Consider the following 24,278-nt stretch of genomic DNA (forward strand, 5'->3'; position numbering starts at 1 on the left):
GAAGCAACAGTTAGAACCGGACATGGAACAACAGGCTGGTTCCAAATAGGAAAAGGAGTACGTCAAGGCTGTATATTGTCACCCTGCTTATTTAACTTCTATGCAGAGCATATCATGAGAAACACTAGGCTGGAAGAAGCACAAGGTGGAATCAAGATTACTGGGAGAAATATCAGTAGCCTCAGATTTGCAGATGACACCATCCTTATGGCAGAAGTGAAGAACTAAAGAGCCTCTTGATGAAAGTGAAAGAGGAGAGTGAAAAAGCTGGCTTAAAACTCAACATTCAGAAAACTAAGATCATGGCATCTGGTCCCATCAGTTCATGGCAAATAGATGGGGGGAAAATGAAAACATGACTTTATTTTCTTGGACTCCAAAATCACTGCAGATGCTGCCTGCAGCTATGAAATTAAAAGACGCTTGCTCCTTGGAAGAAAAGCTATGACCAACCTAGACAACATTTTAAAAAGCAGAGACATCACTTTGCCAACAAAGGTCCGTCTGGTGAAAGCTATGTATGGTTTATCCAGTAGTCATCTATGGATGTGAGAGTTAGGCTATAAAGAAAGCTGAGCACCGAAGAATTGATGCTTTTGAACTGTGGTGTTGGAGAAGACTCTTGAGAGTCCCTTGGACTGCAAGGAGATCCAACCAGTCCATCCTAAAGGAAATCAGTCCTGAATAGTCATTGGAAGGACTGATGCTGAAGCTGAAACTTCAGTACTTTGGCCGCCTGATGCGAAGAGCTGACTCAAAGGAAAAGACCCTGATGCTGGGAAAGATTGAAGGCGGGAGGAGAAGGGGACGACAGAGGATGAGATGGTTGGATGACATCACCAACTTGATGGACATGAGTTTGAGTAAACTCCAGGAGTTGGTGATGGACAGGGAGGCCTGGCGTGCTGCAGTCCATGGGCTCCCAAAGAGTCGGCAGGGGCACGCTGAGCGACTGAATAACAAAGCGGCTCTCAGAGCCTGAATCCGGATCAGCACAGACCAGCCGGGAGGGCCGTAGCCAAGCCGGCCGCCCCGCGGGGGGAGGGGCGGGCCGCCGGCGCGCTCTCAGCCCCGCCCCCGGCCCCGCCCCGCCCCGCCCCGCCCCCCGGCCCCGCCCCGCCCCCCGGCCCGCACCCCCGACCCCGCGCGGGCGGCCGCCTGCAGGTCCTGCTGGTCTGGAGCCAGAAGAGCTCCGCGCTTGAGGTTCGCCGGCGCGGCCTGGGACTTGGCGGTTTCAGGGTCGGTCTGACAAGAGCCCGACCTGCCCCGGGGATGTCGCCGGGCCTGAGAGGCGCTCCGGCTGGATCCCAAGTCCAGGGAAAGACCTCCTGCTCTCAGAGCCTCGCGCAGGGATGTGCGGCGACCGTGCCTAGGGGACGGCCGCTACCGCGTGGGGTCCTAGGGGGGCGGTGCAGACGGAGGAGAGGGTGCAGGAGAGGGGAGGCAGGAGCAGGAGGGGTGCGGGAAGGGGAGGGGTGCAGGAGGGGAGACAGGTGCAGGAGGGGGAGGGGTGCAGGAAGGGGCAGGGGTCCTGGCGGTGGGGGCGGGTCTCGGAGGGAGATGGGTGGGTGCGGGCTGCCCAGAGGCCGCAGCGGGTTGGGCACCACATGGGTCCTGCAGGGAGCTCCAGAGGAGGCCCAGGGCGGGGTCCTGGCTGTTTTGGGGTCCCTCTCTGTATGCGCTCCCCTGGGATGGCCTGTTGGGGGAGCAGGTCTAGGGCGGGGGTCGTCTGCACTGTGAGTCTGGGGCCTGTCACTTGGAGCTGGGTCCACCCTCCCCATGACCTCCCTGACACTCCCCCCCCACCCACCGGGTCCTCGGGGACACCCCTCATTGCTAGGTGGGCCACCCTGGCGGCCCCTGTTCCCTGAAGAAAGTCGTGGGCCACGGGCCGCCGTGTGGGGGAGGGGTTGGGTGTGGTGGGCGGAGATGACCGAGGCCCAGAGGCCCCGCCAGCCCTATTCTCTGCTGGACACTGATCCCTGAGTCACTCAGCCGGAAGATGTCTCTGGCAAATCACCCGAGATGATTTTGTTTATAAAGCTTCCTTGAAGGATGCTTGGTCTTCTCTAAAAAGTCAGGGGTGTCTGAAGACCCCATGGTTCAGCAGGAGCCTGTCTGCACAGCCCACCTCCCTCCTGGCAGGAGACCTGGCCTTGGCATGTCTGGAACCCAGGATAGCTGTGCAGGCCTGCCTGCCCTCGCCCCCCCGGACCCCCAAGGCCTGACCTCTCCCGGCAGCCACTCCTTCCCGGCCCGGGGCCCTGACCTCTGTCTGTCCCGTCTCTCTAGCATGCAGGCCTTCTTGTTCCTGGTGAGGCTGGTGGGCCTCCTGAGCCTGACTTCCAGGTTCCTGGTAACGTCCGCGTTGCAAGGCCTCCCAGAGAGGTAGGTCTGAGGGCAGGGCCCTGGAGGAGAGGCCCTCACAACGGGCCCACCTCTGTGGGAGTCACACGCATCCTGTGTTTCTGCAGCGTGGTCCAGGCTCTCCTGAGGCCCTCGAGCGTCAGTGAGCGGCTTGTGGGTCTGCAGGTGAGGGGCTCCAACTTCACACTGGGGAACACGCCTTTCCTCATCCTGTCGGGCACCATCCACTACTTCCGCGTGCCCCGGGACTACTGGAAGGACAGCCTCCTGAAGCTGAAGGCCTGTGGCTTCAACACCGTCACCACGTGAGTGCAGTCTGCCGCGGCCCTTGCACCGGCCTCTGCTCGGCGTCGCGCGCTCCCCGGGCCACACGTGAGTGGAGCCCGCTCCTGCGGCCGTCTGTCTCAGCAGGCTTGCTCCCGCCTGCACGCTGCTGTCTCCTGTCCCAGGCAGCTGCAACCCAGCGTCCCCTCGGTCCCGGGGATCTAGGCAGCGGGCCCCATCCTCCTTGGAGAGCTGCCCTGTGGGCAGAGTCGGCCCAGTGATGAGTGCCAGGGAAAGTCCTGTCTCACTGAGAGGCAGGCCTGGAGAATCCTGAGATTGTCCTCATTCTGCTCACTGAGGTGAAGAAAGAACAAACAGTGGATTTCTTTTCCACCTTCTAAGCTTAGAAAGTGCCCATCCATTATTGTTTGGATAGTTCTATTTGCGTCCTTTTCAGTGACTTGATTTTTAAAGTGTAAGTTTAGGAAAAATAAAAAAAAAAACCCTGTATTTTAAACATTTGGATTTTAACATGGCAAATGATGGGGAATGAGGTTTTAAAGCATTTTCCCCCAAATTGCCATGAAAGCCTTCACACATCGCATCCTTTCTCTTCCTTGCTTCCTCATTGTGCTGTTGCTTTTGAATAGCAGTGACTCAGACACTGAAACGCCGTGAACTCCTACGTTCTGTAAAAACCGGGAGTCACTGCGCTGTACACCTGAAAATGATACGCCACTGAAGTCGGTGGGACTTCCATTAAACGTATCAGGAACCAGTAAAAATGTTAAAACATTTGTGGCTGAAATAAAACCGCCAAGTTTTGTCGGTTTTAGTATCCCTGTTTAGAAATATAAAAATTCTCACCATTGTTTCATAAACTATAAGGTGCTCTGAGTCACCCGAAGCAGAACGTCCTCTCAGAATGAAGCTGCAGCACAATGCCTGCGTTTTGTAGAAAAGATTGCACTGTCTTTACGTGTATAATATACACACACACACATACTTTTTAAATTGAAATATGGTTGATTTGCAAAAGTTTTTGTGGAGAGTGTTAGTCGCTCAGTTGTGCCGACTCTTTGCGACCCGATGGACTGTAACCTGCCAGGCTGCTCTGTCCATGGGACTCTCCAGGCAAGAACACTGGAGTGGGTTGCCATTCCCTTTTCCAGGGGATCTTCCCCACCTAGGGATTCAACCCAGGTCTCCCATGTCGCGGGCAGATTCTTCACCATCTGAACCACCAGAGTTGTGCTAATTGCCCCTCTATAGCAAACTGACTCAGTCACACACACACAGACATTTAAAATCATTTTCATTATGGTTTATCCTAGGAGATTGGGTAAAGTTCCCTGTGCTATAGTGAAAGTCGCTCAGTCGTGTCCGACCCTTTGTGACCCCATGGACTGTCCGTGGAATTCTCCGGGCCAGAATCCTGGAGCAGGCAGCCTTTCCCTCCTCCAGGGGGTCTTCCCAACCCAGGGATCAAACCCAGGTCTCCCGCGTTGCAGGCGGAATCTTTACCAGCTCAGCCACAAGGGAAGCCCAAGAATACTGGAGTGGGCAGCCTGTCCGTTCCAACCCAGGAAGTGAACTGGGGTCTCCTGCACTGCAGGCGGATTCTTTACCAGCTGCGCCGCCAGGGAAGCCTGTGCTATAGAGAGGACCTTACTTTTATCCATTCTAAGTGTGACAGTTTGCGTCTGCTAACCCCAAACTCCCAGTTCACCCCTCTCCCTCCTTCCCCCTTTTAAACGTAGAGTCCATTTGCTTCATGATGTTGTGTTGGTTTCTGCTGTACAACAGCTCTGTGTATACACTCGTCCCTCCCTCTTGAGCCTCCCCCCCCCCCCAGCCTCTCAGCCGTCACAGAGCCCCAGGCTGGGCTCTCTGCGCTATGCAGCAGCTCCCCACTCGCTGCCTGTTTAACACACAGTCACGTACACATTGGAGTTTCTCTTGTGGCTCGGATGGTAAAGCATGTACCTGCAATGTGGGAGACCTGGGTTCCATCCCTGGGTCAGGAAGATCCTCTGGAGAAGGCAATGGCACCCCACTCCAGGACTCTTGCCTGGAAAATCCCATGGACGGAGGAGCCTGGTGGGCTGCAGTCCATGAGGTTGCGAAGAGTTGGACACGACTGAGCGACTTCACTTTCACTTTGCACTTTCCAGCATCGGAGAAGGAAATGGCAACCCACTCCAGTGTTCTTGCCTGGAGAACCCCAGGGACAGAGGAGCCTGGTAGGAGGCCGTCTATGGGGTCACACAGAGTCAGACACGACTGAAGCGACTTAGCAGCAGCAGCAGCTGGGCACAGCAAGGAGCCTGTGGACGAGAGGCCAGCATTCGCTCCCAAGGGCCGCATCTCACAGCTGTCAGGCTGCGCTTCTCTCTCTCCGTCTTGAACAGGTCTTCAGTCGTGGGATCATGCCGCTGTAGGTTCACAAGCGCTCCGCCCCAGGGTGGAGGGTCTCGACACGCTTTGCGGACGCGCTTTGAGGCGGGCTCGGGTCCGGCCCGTTTTCGGTGGTGCCCTGTGGCCCACCCCTCCTTGCGCCATCGCAGCACTTCTTCTGGTCTCTGATGTCCTTCCACGCAGGTTTCTAAATGCGTTTACCCTGCTTTGCGTTCGCGGAGCTTCCTGGGTCTGCGGTTTGACGACGGCCCTCCGCTTGGGGAGTTGTTGGAGCGTTGCTCCATGGACTGTTGCTTCTTTCCTTTCTCCCTTGAATCTCCTCTGGCGCTTCCGTCACACGCGTACTGTCCCACAGGACTCGGATCCTGTCCTCCTTCCTTCCGTGTTCTTTCCTCTTTGCAGTTCAGTTTGGAGGGTGCTCCTGCCCTGCCGCAAGCCCTCGCCTTCTTCCCGTGGCTCTGTGGCCGCTGAGCCCATCCGGGCGCCAGCCCTGTGTGTTAGTGCTTCCTTCTTATTCTCAGGGTTCCCGTCTCTGCTCATGTTGCCCACCTTGCCCACTGTCCACTTCCTGCTTTCGCACCTGAGGCAGAGCTGTTTTAAATTCCCGGTCTAGTAACTCCACGGTGTCTCCCATGTCGAAGCCTGGTTCTCATCTGCTTTGCCTCCTTAGCAGTGGCCTTTGTTTCTGCCTGTCTTACAGCTTTCTGTTGAAAGCAAGGCAGGCTGGCGCGGGCGAGAGGGCCTGGCACAGCAGGCTTGTGTGTGAGCTGTTACATCTGCCTGGCGTGCGGGGCTGCTGCTCTGACTGGTTTCCGAAGAACTTCTCCTCTTGCGTCCTTGCTGCTGTCTCCCCGCCGCCTTTGGCTTTCCCTGGAGATTCCCCCTAAGCAGGGCCTGAGGCCTAGAGTGCCTCGGGCTGTAACCCCTTCTGTCTATGGGAGCCTGTAGACAGACGCGCTGCGAGGGGAGGGCGGAGGCCTCGGTGGGTCTCTGCCCCGAGCGGGCCGCGTAAGGCCGGCTCTGCGTGCTTCTCTTCCTCCCCGCGGTCGTCTGGGGAATGTCCCCTGCAGCTCTGGCAATGGTACTCTCGGCTGAGGGCTGGCGTTTGTCAAGGACAGAAGAGCCTGGACGTGCTTTAAAATGCCCACTCTCCCCTAACCCTGTGGGAACCGAGAGGGATCTGTCTGAGACCTTCACAGCGAGAACCCTGGGGCTTCTGCAGGTTTTGCCTCTCAAGCTCATTGATACAGAGCCTCCGGCGAGCCGTCACTTACAGAGTGAATGTTGCTGCCAACCCCGGCTCCGGCAGCTGGCTTCAGCTGTGGCCATCTGCTCTGAATGAATGTCATCAACTGTGTTAGGAGCCTTCTCAGAGAAGCAGGGCCGGGGTGTGTGTGTGTGTGTGTGTGTGTGTGTGTGTGTGTGTGTGTTAAGGAACTGGCTCATACAGCGAGGAGAAATCTCAGGATCTGTGGTTGGCGAGCTGGAGCTGCAGAGCTAGAATGGTGAGATTCTAGCCCAAGAGATGGCAGGTGTTGAGGCAGGGGTGGTGAGACCTGAGCCCGAGCTCAGCAGCCAGGCGTTGTCGGGGTGAGGGGCGCGCAGGGTGCGGAATGTTTGGTCCAAGTTCCCCAGCATAGCCTCACTGGTAACGTTCAGCTCAGTCGCTCCATTGTGTCTGACTCTTTGCGACCCCATGAACTGTAGCATGCCCGGCCTCCCTGTCCATCGCCAACTCCCGGAGTCCACCCAAACTCATGTCCATCAAGTCAGTGATGCCATCCAGCCATCTCGCCCTTTGTTGTCCCTCCTCCTGCCTCCTCCCGGAAGAACTTCCCACAGTTTGTTGTGATCCACACAGTCAAAGGCTTTGGCGGAGTCAGTAAAGCAGTAGATATTTTTCTGGAACTCTCTTGCTTTTTTGATGATCCAGCAGATGTTGGCAATTTGCTCTCTGGTTCCTCTGCCGTTTCTGAATCCAGCTTGAGCATCTGGAAGTTCACGGTTCACGTACTGTCGAAGCCTGGCTTCGTCGCTGTCTTGTATTCGCTTTCGTAGCTGCACTTTATTGAAGTCTGGCATGTGTCCAGTATCTAAGCACTGAGCTCCGTGAGCTTAGCCGCATGGACGTGCTCCTGTGGCCTGGCCTCAGAAGCCTTCCCATCGCCTGCAGTCAGGACCACCCGGCAGAGGGGTGGCAGAGCGTGTGTCTCCAACGCATACATCACCGTGGCCTCTTTTGAACTTTATGCGCCTGGAGCCGTACAGCCTTTACTCTTGTGTCTGGTCTTCTGCTCAAGATCATGTTTGTGAGCTTCCTCCACGATCTGCCTTGCTCTAGCTTGTTCATTCCCATCGCTGTGTGTAATTCCGTCAAGCACCGCACCAACACGTGTTCTTCTGGCCTACTGTGTAGCTCGGGTCCAGTTTCCCTCACTGAGTTTCTGTCTGGATGATGGGTCCACTGGTAAAAGTGGGATATGAGTCATTTTTTTAGGATCCTGGACTTGCTCCCTGAGTTCTCATATAAAGTTCGTCACCTAGATCCCCCTCTTTTCTCACGGTGACACACTGGGGCCGCAGCATCTTGCCCTTGTGTGTTTCCATCTCACCCTCCTTTGTGCCATGCTGTGTCACGGGCCTTATTGTTTTAAACTATGAAACTCGTGAAACATTCTCTTCCTGGTTTGAACATCCGATTACATCTGAGATAAGTTCAAGGAGACAGAGTATCTGTTGTATTTGCCCGCGTATTACCCTCTCTTCACGCTCCTCGCTCCTTGTGCAGGTGGCTGTTCCCAGCGCTGCCACTGCTTTCTGCAGAGAGACGTGCCGAAGCCAGCTGGTCATGAATTGTCTTAGATTTCATCTCTTTGAAGGATATTTCTCTTTCATCTTAAATTTTGGGGGATAATTTCACTGGGTATAGCATTTTAGACTGATTTTTTTGTTGTTTGGCGCTTCGTTCTCAGCACCTTAAATATGTTTCTTTGTTATCTTCTGACTTACACATTATCTGATGGCAAGTCTTCTGTAGTTCCTATATTTTTTAAAAAATTATTTGTGTAATTTCTCGTTTTCCTCTCTCTGGTTGCTTTTAAGACGTTTTCTTTGTCATTGCTTTTCAGCTATCTGCTTCTGATGCATTCTGGTGTAGATTTCCGCCCCCCCCCCCACCCCCACCACCACTTGTGGTTCATTGAAGTTCTTGGGACTGTAGGTTTATAGTTTTCATCAATTTACCAAAATTTGGTAAAACTTCCTATTTCTTCTAGTAATTTTATCTCCCCTCTTCCCCTGGGACTTGGACTTCTTGATAAGATCCCACATATTACTGATGCTTTGTTCATTTTAACTTATACTGGTTTTCCTGTTTTCCAGTTTGGGTAATTTCTTTTGCTCTATCTTAAAACATCCTGGGATTCTATTCTGGTTTCTGTTCTGTTGTTAGTATCAGTGGTATATTTTTCATTTCCTGCTCATAACTGCATCCAGAGTATTTTTGATTTCAGATATTATATTTTTTTAAAATTTAAAAGTTCCTTTGGGATCCTTTTTATATCTTCCATTTTCTTCATTATGATCATGCTTTTATTTGCTTATTAAAGATATGGTATATGTTTGTTATACCTTTTTAATATTTTTTTGCCAGTTTCAACCTGCATGTCATTTCTGGGTTCATTTCTGTTGCTCAATTGCTTTTTCTGGCTTATGCGTCAATTTTTCTGGATTTCTTTGCTTGTTTGTTTTGGAGAGTGAGTTTGGCATGCCTAGTAAACTTTAAATGGATACACTGGCTATTGTGAATGCTGTACTATTGGTTGCTGGATTTCATTTTGTCTTCATTTAAATAATATTGTATAATCTAATATTATATAATTTACAATTGTAAAATAGAAAGTTTTTACATTTCTTATTTTTTCTGTTTCAGGCATGTTCCTTGGAACCTCCATGAACCAAGAAGAGGCCACTTTCACTATAGGGGAAACCTGGATTTGCTGTATGTTTCTTGTTTAAGTTGCTGTTTCTCTGGCTCACAGACGGGAGTTTGACTCTGTAGGGTCAGATGAAGCAAGAGTCACCTTGCTTTCCCTCTGAGAATCCCCCGGAAGCTCTGATGATTCCATCCCCCAATGGCAGCCCCCTGAGCAGGCAGCCTGTTGTCAGTGGTGGAGCCCAGACCTCCATGTCCGCTGCGCATTTCGCCCACGTGTGGCTCAGGCAGCGTCCCTGCAGCCCTAATCTACGTGGGGACCCCACTATTTCAATTGTAAGAGGAAATTTCTGAGCTATAGTTTGTGGGAGTTTTGAGACGTAATACAGTAAGAGTAATTGTTCAAAACCATGTATCTTCCATCCACTGTAATCCTAACTGTCTTTGATGCTGGAAATACACAGACTATGTGCTGTGCTGTGGAATAAGACTGTCTACCAGTCAGTTCAGTTCAGGTAAGTTGCTCAGTCCTGTCCGACTCTTTTCGACCCCATGAATCCCAGCATGCCAGGCCTCCTGTCCATCACCAACTCCCGGAGTTCACCCAAACCCATGTCCATTGAGTCAGTGATGCCATCCAGCCATCTCATCCTCTGTCGTCCCCTTCTCCTCCTGCCCCCAGTCCCTCCCAGCATCAGTCATTTCCAGTGAGTCAACTCTTCTCATGAGGTGGCCAAAGTATTGGAGTTTCAGCTTTAGAATCAGTCCTTCCAATGAACACCCAGGACTGATCTCCTTTAGAATGGACTGGTTGGATCTCCTTGCAGGCCAAGGGACTCTCAAGAGTCTTCTCCAACACCACAGTTCAAAAGCATCAGCTCTTTGGCGCTCAGCTTTCTTTATAGCCTAACTCTCACATCCATACATGACCACTGGAAAAACCACAGCCTTGAACAGACAGACCTTTGTTGGCAAAGTAATGTCTCTGCTTTTTAATCTGCTATCTAGGTTGGTCACAACTTTTCTTCCAAGGAGTAAGCGTCTTTTAATTTCATGGCTGCAATCACCATCTGCAGTGATTTTGGAGCCCCCCAAAATAAAGTCTGACACTGTTTCCACTGTTTCCCCATCTATTTGCCATGAAGTGATGGGACCAGATGCCATGATCTTTGTTTTCTGAATGTTGAGCTTCTGAATGTTAAGCCAACTTTTTCACTCTCCTCTTTCACTTTCATCAAGATGCTTTTTAGCTCCTCTTCACTTTCTGCCATAAGGGTGGTGTCATCTGCATATCTGAGGTTATTGATATTTCTCCCGGCAATCTTGATTACAGTTTGTGCTTCTTCCAGCCCAGCGTTTCTCATGATGTACTCTGCATAGAAGTTAAATAAACAGGGTGACAATATACAGCCTTGACGTACTCCTTTCCCGATTTGGAACCAGTCTGTTGTTCAATATCCAGTTCTAACTGTTGCTTCCTGACCTGCATACAGGTTTCTCAAGAGGCAGGTCAGGTGGTCTGATATTCCCATCTCTTTCAGAATTTTCCACAGTTTATTGTGATCCACACAGTCAAAGGCTTTGGCATAGTTAGTCAATAAAGCAGAAATAGCTGTTTTTCTGAAACTCTCTTGCTTTTTCAGTGATCCAGCGGATGTTGCCAATTTGATCTCTGGTTCCTCTGCCTTTTCTAAAACCAGCTTGAACATCTGGAAGTTCATGGTTCACGTATTGCTGAAGACTGGCTTGGAGAATTTTGAGCATTACTTTGCCAGCGTGTGAGATGAGTGCAATTGTGCAGTAGTTTGAGCATTCTTTGGCATTGCCTTTCTTTGGGATTGGAATGAAAACTGACCTTTCCCCGTCCTGTGGTCACTGCTGAGTTTTCCAAATTTGCTGGCATATTGAGTGCAGCACTTTCACAGCATCATCTTTCAGGATTTGAAACAGCTCAGCTGGAATTCCATCACCTCCACTAGCTTTGTTCATAGTGATGCTTCTTAAGGCCCACTTGACTTCCCATTCCAGGATGTCTGGCTCTAGATGAGCGATCACACCATCGTGATTATCTGGGTCATGAAGCTCTTTTTTGTACAGTTCTTCTGTGTATTCTTGCCACCTCTTCTTAATATCTTCTGCTTCTGTTAGGTCCATACCATTTCTGTCCTTTCTTGTGCCCATCTTTGCATGAAATGTTCCCTTGGTATCTCTAATTTGCTTGAAGAGATCTCTAGTCTTTCCCATTCTGTTGTTTTCCTCTATTTCTTTGCATTGATCGCTGAGGAAGGCTTTCTTATCTCTCCTTGCTATTCTTTGGAACTCTGCATTCAAATGGGAATATCTTTCCTTTTCTCCTTTGCTTTTCGCTTCTCTTCTTTTCACGGCTATTTGTAAGACCTCCTCAGACATTAGAGGGAGGCAAATAGCAGCTGAGGACTCATAACCCAAACTAGGGGAACAGCCTGGGGTGGGTAGCAGCAGAGGGGTAGCTCCAGTACATTGGGACCCCGAGCAGGAGTTTGTTAGACGTGATTTCAGGCCACGATCGGAGCAGTCAGAGGTGTGGGAGGGCACTGACATGAGTTAGACTGCCGTTCCTGCTGCAGCGAGGGAACCGCGACATCATCTGTCAATAAAGATCTGTTTTCATTAGGGAAGGTTTAAAATAGATATTCACAGTGAGTGTGCATTGCTCTTCCAAGAGAGAACCGGGGCTTCAGGGTCTTTCCCTCTCGTAGCTTAAGCTTTCGCCGGCACCTAGCTTTCAAGCCACCGCGCCGCCCCGCACTGCGCCCGCCAGGCACCACGCCCAGAGTGGGAAGCAGGCGGAGGGGGGTTTCTGGCGGGAGCGCTCGCTTCTGCTTCTGTTCTGGTGGCTTGGGATCCGCCTAGGTCAGTGCAAGGCGGCAGGATGTGTAGGTGAGCGTGTGCCAGGGAGGCAAGGAGCAGGCCCTGGGACTAACTTCATAGTTTCCTGGAACGGCAGTAGCGCCATCTGACTCTCCTGCTGGTTCTGAGTAGAAGAAACATCAGAAAATAGAGCTGGAGAGAGAGTCAAGCTTATCTTGGCCCGTTTTGGGTGCTATGCTGCAAAATTTGAAATCTGTTCCGGAGGGGCTATGAAGTAAGTCACCGGGGGAATTTTAATTCGGGAAATTCAGGAAGTTACTATTTGCATGCTGGTGGTATTTCTGAGAGGCAGAATAACACAGTTAAGATTTCTTTTCTGGAGGCGGATTGTCTTTTAACGCTTCCAGTTTCCCAAGAATGTGACCTCTGACTCCTTAAGCGCCTATTGTCTTATCTGTAAAATGGAGGTGTATCGATCCCTATGTGATAGAATTGAGAGAGCAAATAATCGCAGAGCTGAGTGTACTGAGTGCTGATGCTGGTACTCGGGACACGTCACGCCCGTGTTCGTCCTGGATGATTCTGCGCTCCTGGAGCGCCATCGGCATCGGAAGAGAGGCGGCAAGGAGGGAGGGAGGAAGCCGTTGGAATGGATGCGAGTTCTTTACGCAGGGTGGTAGCGGTGAAAATTAAGAGGAATTTCGCGGTCAGAAATAGCAACTGCAAGGAATAAACCTGACTCAGGCGGACTGGAGGTGGGAGATAAGGAAGGAGGAGCCAGCGGGGCTGTGAGGGCGGGTCCCGGTGGTGTCCTCGCGGGGACAGGAGGCTGCGCGCTGGTCCAGGGGCAGCCCGAGTCTGGCCGGGGTTCCTGCGAGTCGTGTGCGTCCTGCCCTCGGGGCCTCTGGACTAGGGCCTTTGTGTGGAAGGAGGCCCCGTCCCTGGGTCCTGCCTCCGGCAGGGACTTCTGTGAGCAGGCTGGGAGTTGGTTCCACCGTCCTAACCGCAGGAGAGGCCTCGGGGAGGCGGCGGTTCCAGGCTCTGCTCTTGGTGACTGCCGCTCTTGCCCCCTCCTCAGCGCTTTCATATCCTTGGCGTCAGAGGTGGACCTGTGGGTCATCCTGTGCGTCGGCCCCTACGTCGGGAGCGACTTGGACCTCGGAGGCTTGCCCAGGTGAGCCGTGCTCACGCCCCGCGCCTGTTCGGCAGCAAGTCGGAGCAGAGTCTCGCTTGGTTTCCTAGGGGTGCTTTTAGTCCGTGCCTCCTGCCCCTTCCGCTTCATGACCTAGAAAATGCACTTTAGAATACCTAGAACGATACGGTGTTTGTTTGTTTTTTATAAATGTACATCTCATCCTTGTAGTGCAGAGGTGGAATCCTTCTTTTCCTTAATGAAAGCTACTGGCTAATCGTATCATGTAATCAGTATCTTTATAAGTTCTAACTTTTGTGATGATACTAATAATAGAACAGAATTGGATTATCTCTGTTCAAAGAGGGTCTTTTTTCTTATCATTTGTAAATGGTAGTGAAATGTACCTAATATGAAATTTACCATGTGAAACGATGCAATTTTGTGGCAATCGAGTGCATCAAGATGTTGAACAACCGTCACTACTGTCCTGTCCCGGAAGGCTTTCTGCTGCTCAGAGAGCAAGCCCCTGCCCGGCCACCCCCAGCCCCTGGCAACCGCTGCTTTCCTTTCAGTTTCTGTGGGCCTGCCTAAGTCTGCACACTTCATATAAATGGAATTATACCTCATGTGACCCTCTGTGCCTGGTTTCTTTCTCTTGGCATAATTTTTTTTTCCTGCTGTGCCACGCAGCTTATGGGATTTTAGTGACTGAGCCCAGCACAGAGCCCTAACCACTGGGCTGCCAGGGACGCCCCTCCCTTGGCATAATGTTGTCAAAGTCTGTACATGCTTTAACATGAACCAATTCCTCATTTTTTAAATGACCAAATAATATTCCATTAAAAAACATTTTTTAAAAAACTCTGAAACATTTTTATAAAAAAATCTCATACCAGACTAAGGTTTGGTGAGCTTTATTTATTTATTTTTTTTTAAAAAAAGGCCAGATGATCAATATTTTCAGCTTTCAGGGGGCACAGACAGTGTCTGTTGCGAAGTTCATCTCTGCCGCTGCCTCAGGAGCACAGCTGTGATGACATGTAAGCAAGCGAAGGGTGAGCCAAGTACCAATAAAACTTTATTGATAGGAACAGTCAGCAGCTCTGACCTGGCCTGTGGGCTGCAGCTCAGCGACCCTGCCCTGGTTGCTTCCACGTCCACAAGCCTTAGTTGCATTTGGGGGCAAGAGGTGGCGGTTGAGGTGTTGAGATGTGTGTGACCGAACAGACGACTTCTTCTTAGAGACGGGTTAGCACCTCAGCCTGCTGCTCGTCTTGCCATGTGAACCCGGGCTGTTCACGTTCTCCAGCCTCGGATCCGTGAACTTCTCTGCCTGCTGTCTCCCACCGCAAGGCTGAGTCTCGCCTTCTCCCTCCTAGCTGGTTACTCGAGGATTCTCACATGAAGCTGAGAACAACTCACAAGGGCTTCACAGCAGCAGTGAATCGCTATTTTGATGACCTGATTCCCAGGATTAGAGGATTCCAGGTAAAACCTGATTCCCCATCTCTGTGACCAAGGGAAATACTTGCCTGAATGGCCTTCCTGGGCAGGGCTCAGCCTACTTTCTTTCACTCATAAGCAGGAAGCATGCATAGCAGCTAATTCCAGTTCCTTATGTAAGAAATATGCTGCTTCTGCTTTCAGGCCTGTTCCTCGTCTCCTGTCTTACTGGGACGCCGTTTCTGGCAGGATGCCGGGAACCGCGCTCTGTATATTTTCCTGTCTTCTGCATTATTTGTTTGCTCTCCAGCTCCACAAATGGGGATTTATGACGGCCATCAGAATGTCTGAACTAACCTGTAAAGACAGCTGTGTGTCAGTCTTTCACAAGCGATAGATGGCGCAGATGACCTTAGGTCAGTGATTTCGTAGAAACTGCAATTCGGCTGTTTTTTTAATATCTCTCCCCTGCAATAAAGCCATGGTGGCATACACATTCATTGTTTCAGTAGAAATAGTGTGCCACCATATTGCTGCAAGGTTTGGAAAATGCACAAAGGACTGTGTAAGTAGCTAGCAAATGAGCAGAGGGAAGGAACAAAGGTATCTATCAGGTATCAGGTTTCTGTTGGGCTTCCCTGGGGGCTGAGCGGGAAAGGATCCCCTTGCAGTGTGGGAGCTATAGGAGACTTGGGTTTGACCCCTGCAGGAGGGCACGGCACCCCACCCCAGTCTTCCTGCCTGGAGCATCCCATGGACAGAGGAGCCTGGCGGGCTACAGTCCGTGGGGTCGCAAAGAGTCGGACACGACGGAAGTGACTTGGCACACCTGCATCAAGCTTTTTATTAGGCATTTGCTGTTTATGGAGCATATTTTATCCTCACAGCAATCACTGGAAAGGGATGTTACTGTAGGGGTAGCGACAGGCCTGGACATGGCCAGGCAAGGCTTCAGGTGGTGCGGATCTTCTCGGGGCAGAGCTGGCTCCTGACTCTGAGTGTGCCCCGGGGTCAGCAGACGAGGTGATGTGGCTGCAGGGCCGGTCCGTGTGCAGCTGGGGACCGGAGACGCAGGGGCGGTCCTTTGCGGCCCTGGAGCTGTGCTGGCCAGGGCGGTAACCTTGGCCACCAGAGGCTATTTCACTTAAAATCTGTTGAAACTAAATAAAGGATTTAGCTCTTTATTCACACCAGACAGTTCAAGAGCTAGGTGGCCACCTGTGGATGGTCACTATCACACTGGACGGTGAGAACACAGAACATTTTCATCATCAAAGAAAGTTCTAGTGTGAATTAGCACACTCTCTGCACCCCAGATCAGGACATTCCCCATCCTGGAGCGCTTGCAAGACAAAATCAGTAATCAGAAGGTTGCCTGGTGAGCACAAAACCCGGAGCCGCCGAAGTTGGGGGTCTTACCCTTTGAGCCACCAAAGTTTTCACTTATCTTTTGCTGTGCCACACAGCTTGTGGGGTCGGGGAACCAAGGCGTAGAACCTGGGCCACAGCAGGGAAAGCCTGGAGCCCTAACCGATAGGCTACCGGGCAGCTCCCAGTGCCGTGGCTTTCTTCCTGTGTGTGCCGCTCCGTCACTGAGTCATGCCCGACTCTCCTGCAATCCTGTGGAGCGTAGCCCACCAGGCGCCTCTGTTCATGGGCTCTTCCAGGCAAGAACATTAGGGTGGGTTGCCATTTCCTACTGCAGCGGATCTTCCCGACCCAGGGATCAAATCCACGTCTCTTGCATTGGCAGGCTCTTTACCATTGAGCCCCCTGGGAAGCACACAGGTTTGGGAAACTGTTTTAGGCTCTTTTCTGCCCGCTCAGCTCTAGCACAGCTGGTTGCGCTCTGCTTGCCGAGTCTGTCCCAGTTCAGCTCTCCCTGCCCAGGTCCTCCCGGGCCACAAGCACAGGCATTGGTGTGTAGACCACCATCCTGGGGGCTAGCTGGCTTCTTCCTTTCATTGTTGGTGTGTCGTCTAATTCTGAGGGAGCAATGCCCTTTTCCTTAGTCCTGCATGCCAGGAGGAGACCTTCTGGCGGCCACATGTCTCCAAGGGCAGAGCTGAGTGTAGTGAAACTGGCTAGCACATGGCAGGTGCGAGGCACAGAGAGAAAACACGGCTGCGGGGCTGGCAAGAGCTGCAAAGACAGGGCTGATGGGGCGTGTGAGCGTTGCAGAGCAGAAGGGAGTCGGCCGGGAAGGGGGAGGAGGAGACGTTTGCGTGAGGGTGTAGCTGAGAGGGCGGAAGGCACGGGATCCCACACGCTCCTGGGTCTGGGGAAGAGGTGGCGGGGGGAGAGGAACTCAAGGAGGAGGCTGAGGGGTGACTGGCCAGTGCAGAGCCCGGGAAGGGTGCTGCAGGAGGGAGGGCTTCCCGGACGAGGGGAGACTGTTGGTGGAGAGAAGTCAGACCAGGATGAAAAGGCATTGTATCCATTTAGCAAAGAGAAGGTCAGGGCGGAATGCAAAGGGCGGCCGTGAGACCACAGTAGAGGACAGGGTCGCGCGCGGTGTGCTGGCGCGGGGCGTGCAGAGCTGCTGCACCGTTCGGCCACAAAGGGAGGCCACGAGGGAGGGGAGGACGGGGGCCCTGTGGCGGTGACGGGCAAGTGAAGATAGGGGTGCAGGGACGGAAGCAGAGTGGGTCCCTGAGGGGGTGATGTAGGAGAGGGCCACTCCCCTGCTTCCCTGGTGCCCTGGAGGAAGGCTGGGCAGAGGTCTAAGCCTCTGCTTAAGGTGTTGGACTAGGGGAGTCAGTGGGCGCTGCTCCCTGGGGGCACTGGGGAAGGAAGGGTGCTGGAGGTTTTGACCCCACGAGGCGGCTGCCGACTTGATGACGGAAACTGCCCCCACCGCCATGTCCTCGGGGCTGCGTTTAGGAGCAGGTTATTTTCTATGGCACTCTGAACGTGCGTGTGCAGTAGCAAATTGAGAAAGTCAGTCCAGCCTTTCCCCACCGGCTGACTCATCCTCAGACTCTCGTCTCGACCCCCAGTTCCAAGAAGAGGGCCCCATTATTGCCGTGCAGATGGAGAATGAGTACGGTTCCTATAATCTGGATAAAAGATACATGCTGTACATTAAAAACGTAAGTGCCCCTTCATTTTCCTCCGTCTTTACATACTTTTCTCACTTTGCTGATTCATGGAGCCAACATTCTGAGCAGCTAGAGCTCGCAAGGTACCATCTGGGATGCAGCATTTGTTAGCAGTGGATGAAGAACTTTCAAGTGTCGAAGTCTTACACGGAATACTCTGTAAACCTGCGGAGCTCATGAATCAATGCTGTGTCCACTTGGGGGCTTCCCTGTGTCTTTTTTTTCAAAATATAGGACAGAGAAAAGTTATTTATTCTAACGAGTTTGTAGTGTTGACTTCCAAACAGTCCAGAGTTTTAGTTTTGAAAACCAAAGAGAAGTCAGAGGACGCCTCGGTTGCAGCGAAAAGACAGAGTCGCACACTATCGTGCGGCTCTTCTGCACATGGACGAGGCCGCAGCCGTGCGGCTGGTGTTCCCACGCTTTTCCCCCAGACAGGGGCCTGGGACACCTGCATGCCTCTGAAGCTCAGAGTGAGTCACAATAATCTTCCCTTCTGTGGACATCACAGATCTTTTTTGGTTGGTGTTTGTATAGCACAGGGGTTTCCAACCTTTCATCTTTGATTTTTCTGTATCCACGTACTTCAGGTACATACTCTATATAATTAGAAGGATTTCTTTTCCTTAATCCATCATGAAAATTCTTGTCTTTGGTTGGTGTCCATTTCAGGCCGTTGCTGACGGTTGCCTTTAAGTCCCTTTCAGCTGTTCACATTGAACAACTTACCAGCAACGGGTGTGGGGGGTGGTGAGGCCTCCTTCCCTCCCCTCAGCTCACTCGGGTGCCCGGATGCTCGCCTTCTCCTGGGTACCCGCCCCACACCACCCCCCTCCCGCCCACCAGGGCTGCGGACCACCGTTCATCTTCCCGACTGTCCCACAGGCACTGCTGAGCAGAGGGGTCAAGACGATGCTCATGACGGCGGACACGGGCCAGGGACTCCTGAAGGGACACACACCTACTGGTATGCACGGTGGCTTTGCCCGCCGCCGCCGGCTGAGTCTGAGGGTCTGTCTGAGGCTCCATTGCCCCATTTTCTGGGCCGGGCCGTGTCCAGGCGCCCGTGGCCCCGAGATGAGGCCCCCTCGCAGCCCCGCGTCTCCCTGCTGGCCTCCGGCCCCGGGGCGCAGCGGAGGCATCTCTGCCGCTGCCCCAGGCCAGGCCGGAATCCCCGGGAGAGAGCAGGGTTCCAGAGAAAGTCCTGTCCTAGACCCGCCCTGGGAGCGCGTGGGGCGAAGAGTCCGGGCATAAAAGCCGCGAGGAAACGTGCAGGAGAGTTTCAGGGGGAAACACGGGTGGGCGCACAGGCCGGGGGAAGGGTCACGCGAACGAGCTGGAGAGCGGTGCCGCGGGCTTCTCCAGCCCGCCTGGCCCGGGCCTTGCCCTCCGCCCGCTCTTCCCTGGGCCCCGGAGACCCGGCCCGAGGTCTCCGGCCGCCCCGCCCCGGGCTCGGCTTCCTCTGCGGGCTCCTTATCCACGAGCACGCCGGGTGCCTCCGCCCTTCTTGTCCTCCGGCCAACTCGCAGTGAAGGCTGAGCAGAGGGCAGTGTGCCCGAGCGCGCTGCGAGCCCGGGGACACACGCGGCCACGCCTTCACCAGCAGCGTCTGCGGGCGGCGCAGGCGGCGCGGGCGGCGGGCGGCGTCTGCGGGCATCGCGGGCAGCGTCTGCGGGCATCGCGGGCAGCGTCTGCGGGCGGCGGGCGGCGGCGCCCCGCCAGCTGCTGACGCGTCTCGTCTCCCCTTCACTCCGCAGTGTTCGCCACTCTCCACATGAAGAGCATAAGGCAGGAAACGTACGAACAGCTCTCCTCAGTTCAGGTGAGGACAGCTCAGAGGCGCGGGGTGCTTTCCTTCCTCTCAGGAGAGGACTTGGCTCAGATGTTCAGGCACTTCTCAGCTCTGACTCGCTCAGGTAGAACCTGGATCTGCTACACGCTGGAAATGCCTGCTCTTGTGGTTTCCGGTGCCATTGCATCCAAGTGCCCACAGGGCCTGGCCCACAGCCGCGAGGAGGGTTCAGGATGGCTCGGCGCCGCAGCCGTGTTGTCACTAAGGGCGGGGCTCCGCTCTCCCCGCAGGCCAGGGGCTACACTCTCCCCCCACAGTCCCGGGGCTATGCCCTCTCCACCACTGCCCCGCCCCCCACCCGCCAGTTTGGCAGCAACACTAGGAACCAGCTGGGGCCCCAGGTCATGGCTCCAGAGCCTGAGCTTCTGGCTCTGCCAGCAGAGCCTCTGGTTTCAGGATGCCTTGCACACAGGAAGCCGTGACGCTCACTGGGAGTTTATACATCAGGCATTGCTCTCCATGCCATGTGCAGTTTGCTAAGCAGATGTCACTCTTTGCCATAGCAATCTGCCTGATAATATGGGTAACACTCCACCTTTATTGAGATTTCCAAACCAAAGTGGACCTAAAGTCAGTTTGCAAAAGTTTTTACCCTTTGAATGAAAAGCCTCATCGACATTTACCTGTGGTCCAATGAGAAAGACAAGAAACAGAAATAAACAGAACTCGGTAGGACGTGCTGGTTCCACTAGAAGCATTAGGGGGAATCAGAGGCTACGCAAATCTCTGACCAAAAGAAACCAGTGGCTGAGTGCTCCACTCTGCACTGAGCTCTGCAGTATTAGCAGGAAGGGAGCACTCTCCTAATTTCCATCAAGACAAGACAATGCCTGGAATTCTAAAAAAATAGTTAGCTCCCTGATTCTGTCCTTCTTCAGTCTAAGATAGAACTAAGATTTAGAGAAGAGTGCAAAGATACAAGTGACGAGTATCCAGCCATTTAACAACTGGACCAACACCAAGGGCTGTTGGTCCCTGGTACAAGGGAAATGGTACAAGCAGTGCAGAGATTTGCGAGGACTGGGGTCAGTGCATCCTGAGAAAATATGGAGAGGGAATGTAACTCCTGGGGCAGAGCAGACACAAAGAATATGATGGTGGTGATGGTGATGGTGGTGATGGTGATGGTGGTGATGGTGGTGATGATAATGGTGATAATGGTGATGGTGGTGATGGTGGTGGTGGTGGTGGTGATGATGATGGTGGTGGTGGTGATGATAATGGTGATGGTGGTGATGGAGGTGATGGTGATGATAATGGTGATGGTGGTGATGGTGATGGTGATGGTGGTGATGATAATGGTGATGGTGGTGATGATGATGATGGTGGTGGTGGTGATGGTGGTGATGGTGGTAATGATAATGGTGATGGTGGTGATGGTGATGGTGATGGTGGTGGTGATGATGATGGTGGTGGTGGTGATGATAATGATGATGGTGGTGGTGGTGGTGGTGGTGATGGTGGTAATGATAATGGTGATGGTGGTGATGATAATGATGGTGGTGGTGGTGATGGTGGTGATGATAATGGTGATGGTGGTGATGGTGGTGATGATGGTGATGGTGGTGGTGATGGTGGTGATGGTGGTGATGATGGTGATGATGGTGATGGTGGTGGTGATGGTGGTGATGGTGGTGATGGTGGTGATGATGGTGGTGGTGGTGGTGGTGATGGTGGTGGTGGTGATGGTGGTGATGCAACAATATGAGACAGTAAGTGGATTCAGGAGTTAAAAATGATTATCCTAACTATAATTAATAAAGTCCTAAAACTGAGTTCATTTATTCATTAAACAAATCAGCCAGTAAATGTTTTTAGCTCTTGCTCTGTGCCAGTTCTTTCCTGGTGGCTCGGATGCTAAAGCGTCTGCCTACAAAGCGGAAGATCCAGGTTCGATCCCTGGGTTGGGAAGGTCCCCTGGAGAAGGAAATGGCAACTCACTCCACTACTCTTGCTGGAGAATCCCAGGGACGGAGGAGCCTGGTGGGCTACAGTCCGTGGGGTCGCAAAGAGTCGGACACGACTGAGCGACTTCACTTTCTTTCTTTCTGTGTACCAGCTGGGCCTCCCAGGTGGCTTAGTGGTAAGGAATCTACCTGCCTGGGAGAAGCTGTGGGTTTGATCCCTAGGTCAGGAAGACCCCCTGAAGAAGGAAATGGCCGCCCGCTCCAGTTTCTTGCCTGGAGACTCCTGGTGAGATTATAGTCCATGGAGTCACGAAAGAGTTGGACGTGACTTAGCAACTAAACAAGGGCAGCAGGTGTGCCAGCTAGGTGTGTCTTTGTCGCGGCATCGTGGGTAAAGCAGGGAAGGAACCCCATACAGTCACCACTTTTGGAACGTGTATTTTAGTGGTAAGAGACAGGTGGTGAACAAGCCAACTATGGAGAAAGCTCGTAACACAAGCTAAGAAAACATTCTATGATAATATTTATATAAGCAAGTTTTAGTTTAATACTCCCCCCCCACCACCATTTTTAATGTTTGTTTCTTGCGTTGCCATGTAAGAAGCTATTGGTCCTATCCTTATCTTGCCTATGAGGAAACCACGATTCGGAAATGTAAAATTTCGGCTTTGAGATCATCTGTGGTCAGTCATGTAACAGAATAACCCAGGTTCTAACCCAGTCCTTCTGCCTCCAGCTCCCGTGCTCTTTCCCTGTTTTATACCATCTGCCCTCTGAACTCCTCCAGTGAGGGGAGGGTCAGGGCGGAAGAATGAGAACGTACATCAAAGTGGTTTGGAAAGGCTGAGACGCACTCTTGCCAAGAACTCCACCCTGACACGGTACCGTGCCGCCAGAGGCAGCCCCCAGCTCAGCCTTTGCCAGCCCTGATGCCTACCTCCTGGACTCCTACCCGAACAGTGGGCTCTCGAACACCCAGCTCTGAAGGCTCACGGGGACTGTGCCCCTAAGACCTGCTAGGCCGTAGCAAAGAAGCAACTCTTCAAAGCCACCGTGGAAGTCCGTATGGAGGTTCGAGGGGGAATAGAACCGCCTCTGATGCAGCGGTCTCGTCTGCAGGTGTTTAGGGAGGAAACAGTTACCGCCCTGAAGAGGTGTGTGCTGCCTGCTCACAGCGCCAGCCTCACTGCAGCCACGGTGTGCAAGCTTCCGGTGCGTAAGGAGGGGTGAGCGGATGAAGAGGGCATGATACGTGCCTCGAGCTTTTAAAAAGGAGGAAATCTCTCATTGTGACCGCATGGAGGAGCCTGGACAGCGCTGAGCCTGACGGATAAGCCAGACAGAGAGCGACGAGTAACGACCGTGGCGCCACTTCCGGGTGGAGGCCCGGCAGGAAGCCGCGCGCTGCACAGTGGCTGCCGGCGGCCGCGGGGCGCCCGGGAGACGGGGGACGCTGGAGGAAGGGCGCGAACACCGACAGGGCCAGCGAGGTTTCGGATGCACACCTGATGCCGGGGGCAAGCAGCACTGACTCGCTCAATCGAAGTTGATTGAAAGAATGTGACAGAGATGTTCCTACCGAAAAAAAAAAAAAAAGAGAGAAAGAAGGAATTGGGAGTGAATCTCACATTAAGAGAAGACTCATTTAGCGGCATCTTCAAAATTTTGGAGCATTTTCACGAAAAAGGGGAAATTCTTTCGGGTGCTAGGGAACAGAATTAATTTCAGTGGGTACAAGGAATAATAGAGCTTTTACTGGCTGTATGTAGGGGTTGTACTTTCTCGCAATCTGAATTCTCCAGAAATGGAATATACTGTCTCGTGATGAACTCGCCATCACCTGCAAAGGCAGGGTGGCTGCAGGGGTCAGTGCCCGCCCGAGGGTGGGGTGGCGGCCGGAGCCCTCTTCCCGACGTGGGGGCCTGTAGTGTGGGGGTCCTGCGGGGCTGTGGGGGGAGGAAGCTGCAGGGACTTGAGACGCACAGCTTCCATTTGTGTGCGTTTGCTCAGCCATGCCCAACTCGGCTCCTCTGTCCACCTGGTTCTCCAGGCAAGAATGCTGGAGTGGGTTGCCATGCCCTCCTGCAACGGGTCCTCCTGACCCAGGGAGCGAACCCATGACTTTTCTGTCTCCAGCACTGGCAGGCGGGTTCTTTTCCTCTAGCGCCACCTGGGAAGCTTGACTCAGAGGAGTGAGCAGGTTATCTCTGGAATTCAGTAGAATATTTTTAAAATGTTGAAGTGCTGGATGCCAGGCAGAAATGAATGAAAAGTTCACGTGATTTTGTGCTGCACAAAGTTGGCAGTGGTTTTGTTAGTTTACTTATTTTTGTCTTACTTTCTTTGAAGCATTTATCAGCTTAGGCAGGAATGTGAACGCTGCGGGTGGCTGGGGGCAAGGGTCCCTGCACTGAGCGCAGACATTCCAAGGCTGCATTAACTTTCAGAGCTGGAAGGAGCAGCATTGACTTTAACTGTGGATTGTGTGAGCCTGAATGCGGAGCTCTTAGGTCCTGAGGGCCTGGGACGGAGGAGGGCCCCAGGCCGGCTCAGGCTGGGACGCTGGAAGGCCTTGGGACGGCTCGGGATGGGGTGCTGGAAGGCCTCAGGCCTTGGGATGGCTCAGGGCTGGGACGACTGAGGGCCTCGGGATGGCTCAGATTGGGACAGTGGAGGGCCTCGGGCCTCGGGATGGCTCAGAATGGGGCGCTGGAGGGCCTCAGGGTGGCTCGGGCTGGGGCGCTGGAGGGCCTCGGGGTGGCTCGGGCTGGGGCGCTGGAGGGCCTCCGGGTGGCCCGGGCTGGCCAAGGGCGGAGCAGGAGCCGGGTATTGTGTGGGATTCTCGCTGGGCTTGCATTGTGGGCAGTTGGCTCTCGGCATCTTCAGTGCCTTCTCTGGGTCAGGTGCTTCCCTACGAGACCTCTCCTGGGGTTGGTCTGGGGGATGAAGAGATTTCTCCAAAGCCAGAACAGTGAGACCATGAGAGGCAGGCCAGGCTGGGCGTGTG

General features: G+C 53.1%; 1 protein-coding gene across 1 annotated transcript in view; it reads left to right on the top strand.

Annotated features, from left to right (window-relative positions):
• The first annotated feature begins 1,593 nt into the window (after positions 1-1,593).
• LOC114118341 (beta-galactosidase-1-like protein 2) overlaps positions 1,594-24,278 on the top strand; it is a 39,573-nt gene continuing 16,888 nt past the window's right edge. The window contains exons 1-8 of the mRNA XM_042232642.2: positions 1,594-2,388; positions 2,475-2,672; positions 8,981-9,049; positions 12,912-13,007; positions 14,348-14,456; positions 17,411-17,503; positions 18,398-18,479; positions 19,270-19,334. Of these exons, the coding sequence (XP_042088576.1) occupies positions 2,099-2,388; positions 2,475-2,672; positions 8,981-9,049; positions 12,912-13,007; positions 14,348-14,456; positions 17,411-17,503; positions 18,398-18,479; positions 19,270-19,334 (1,002 nt within the window). The 5' untranslated portion in view covers positions 1,594-2,098. The remainder of the gene's footprint in view (positions 2,389-2,474; positions 2,673-8,980; positions 9,050-12,911; positions 13,008-14,347; positions 14,457-17,410; positions 17,504-18,397; positions 18,480-19,269; positions 19,335-24,278) is intronic.

This window comes from Ovis aries, chromosome 15 (genome assembly GCF_016772045.2).
Source record: "Ovis aries strain OAR_USU_Benz2616 breed Rambouillet chromosome 15, ARS-UI_Ramb_v3.0, whole genome shotgun sequence".
In the NCBI taxonomy this organism is placed as follows: Eukaryota; Metazoa; Chordata; class Mammalia; order Artiodactyla; family Bovidae; genus Ovis; species Ovis aries.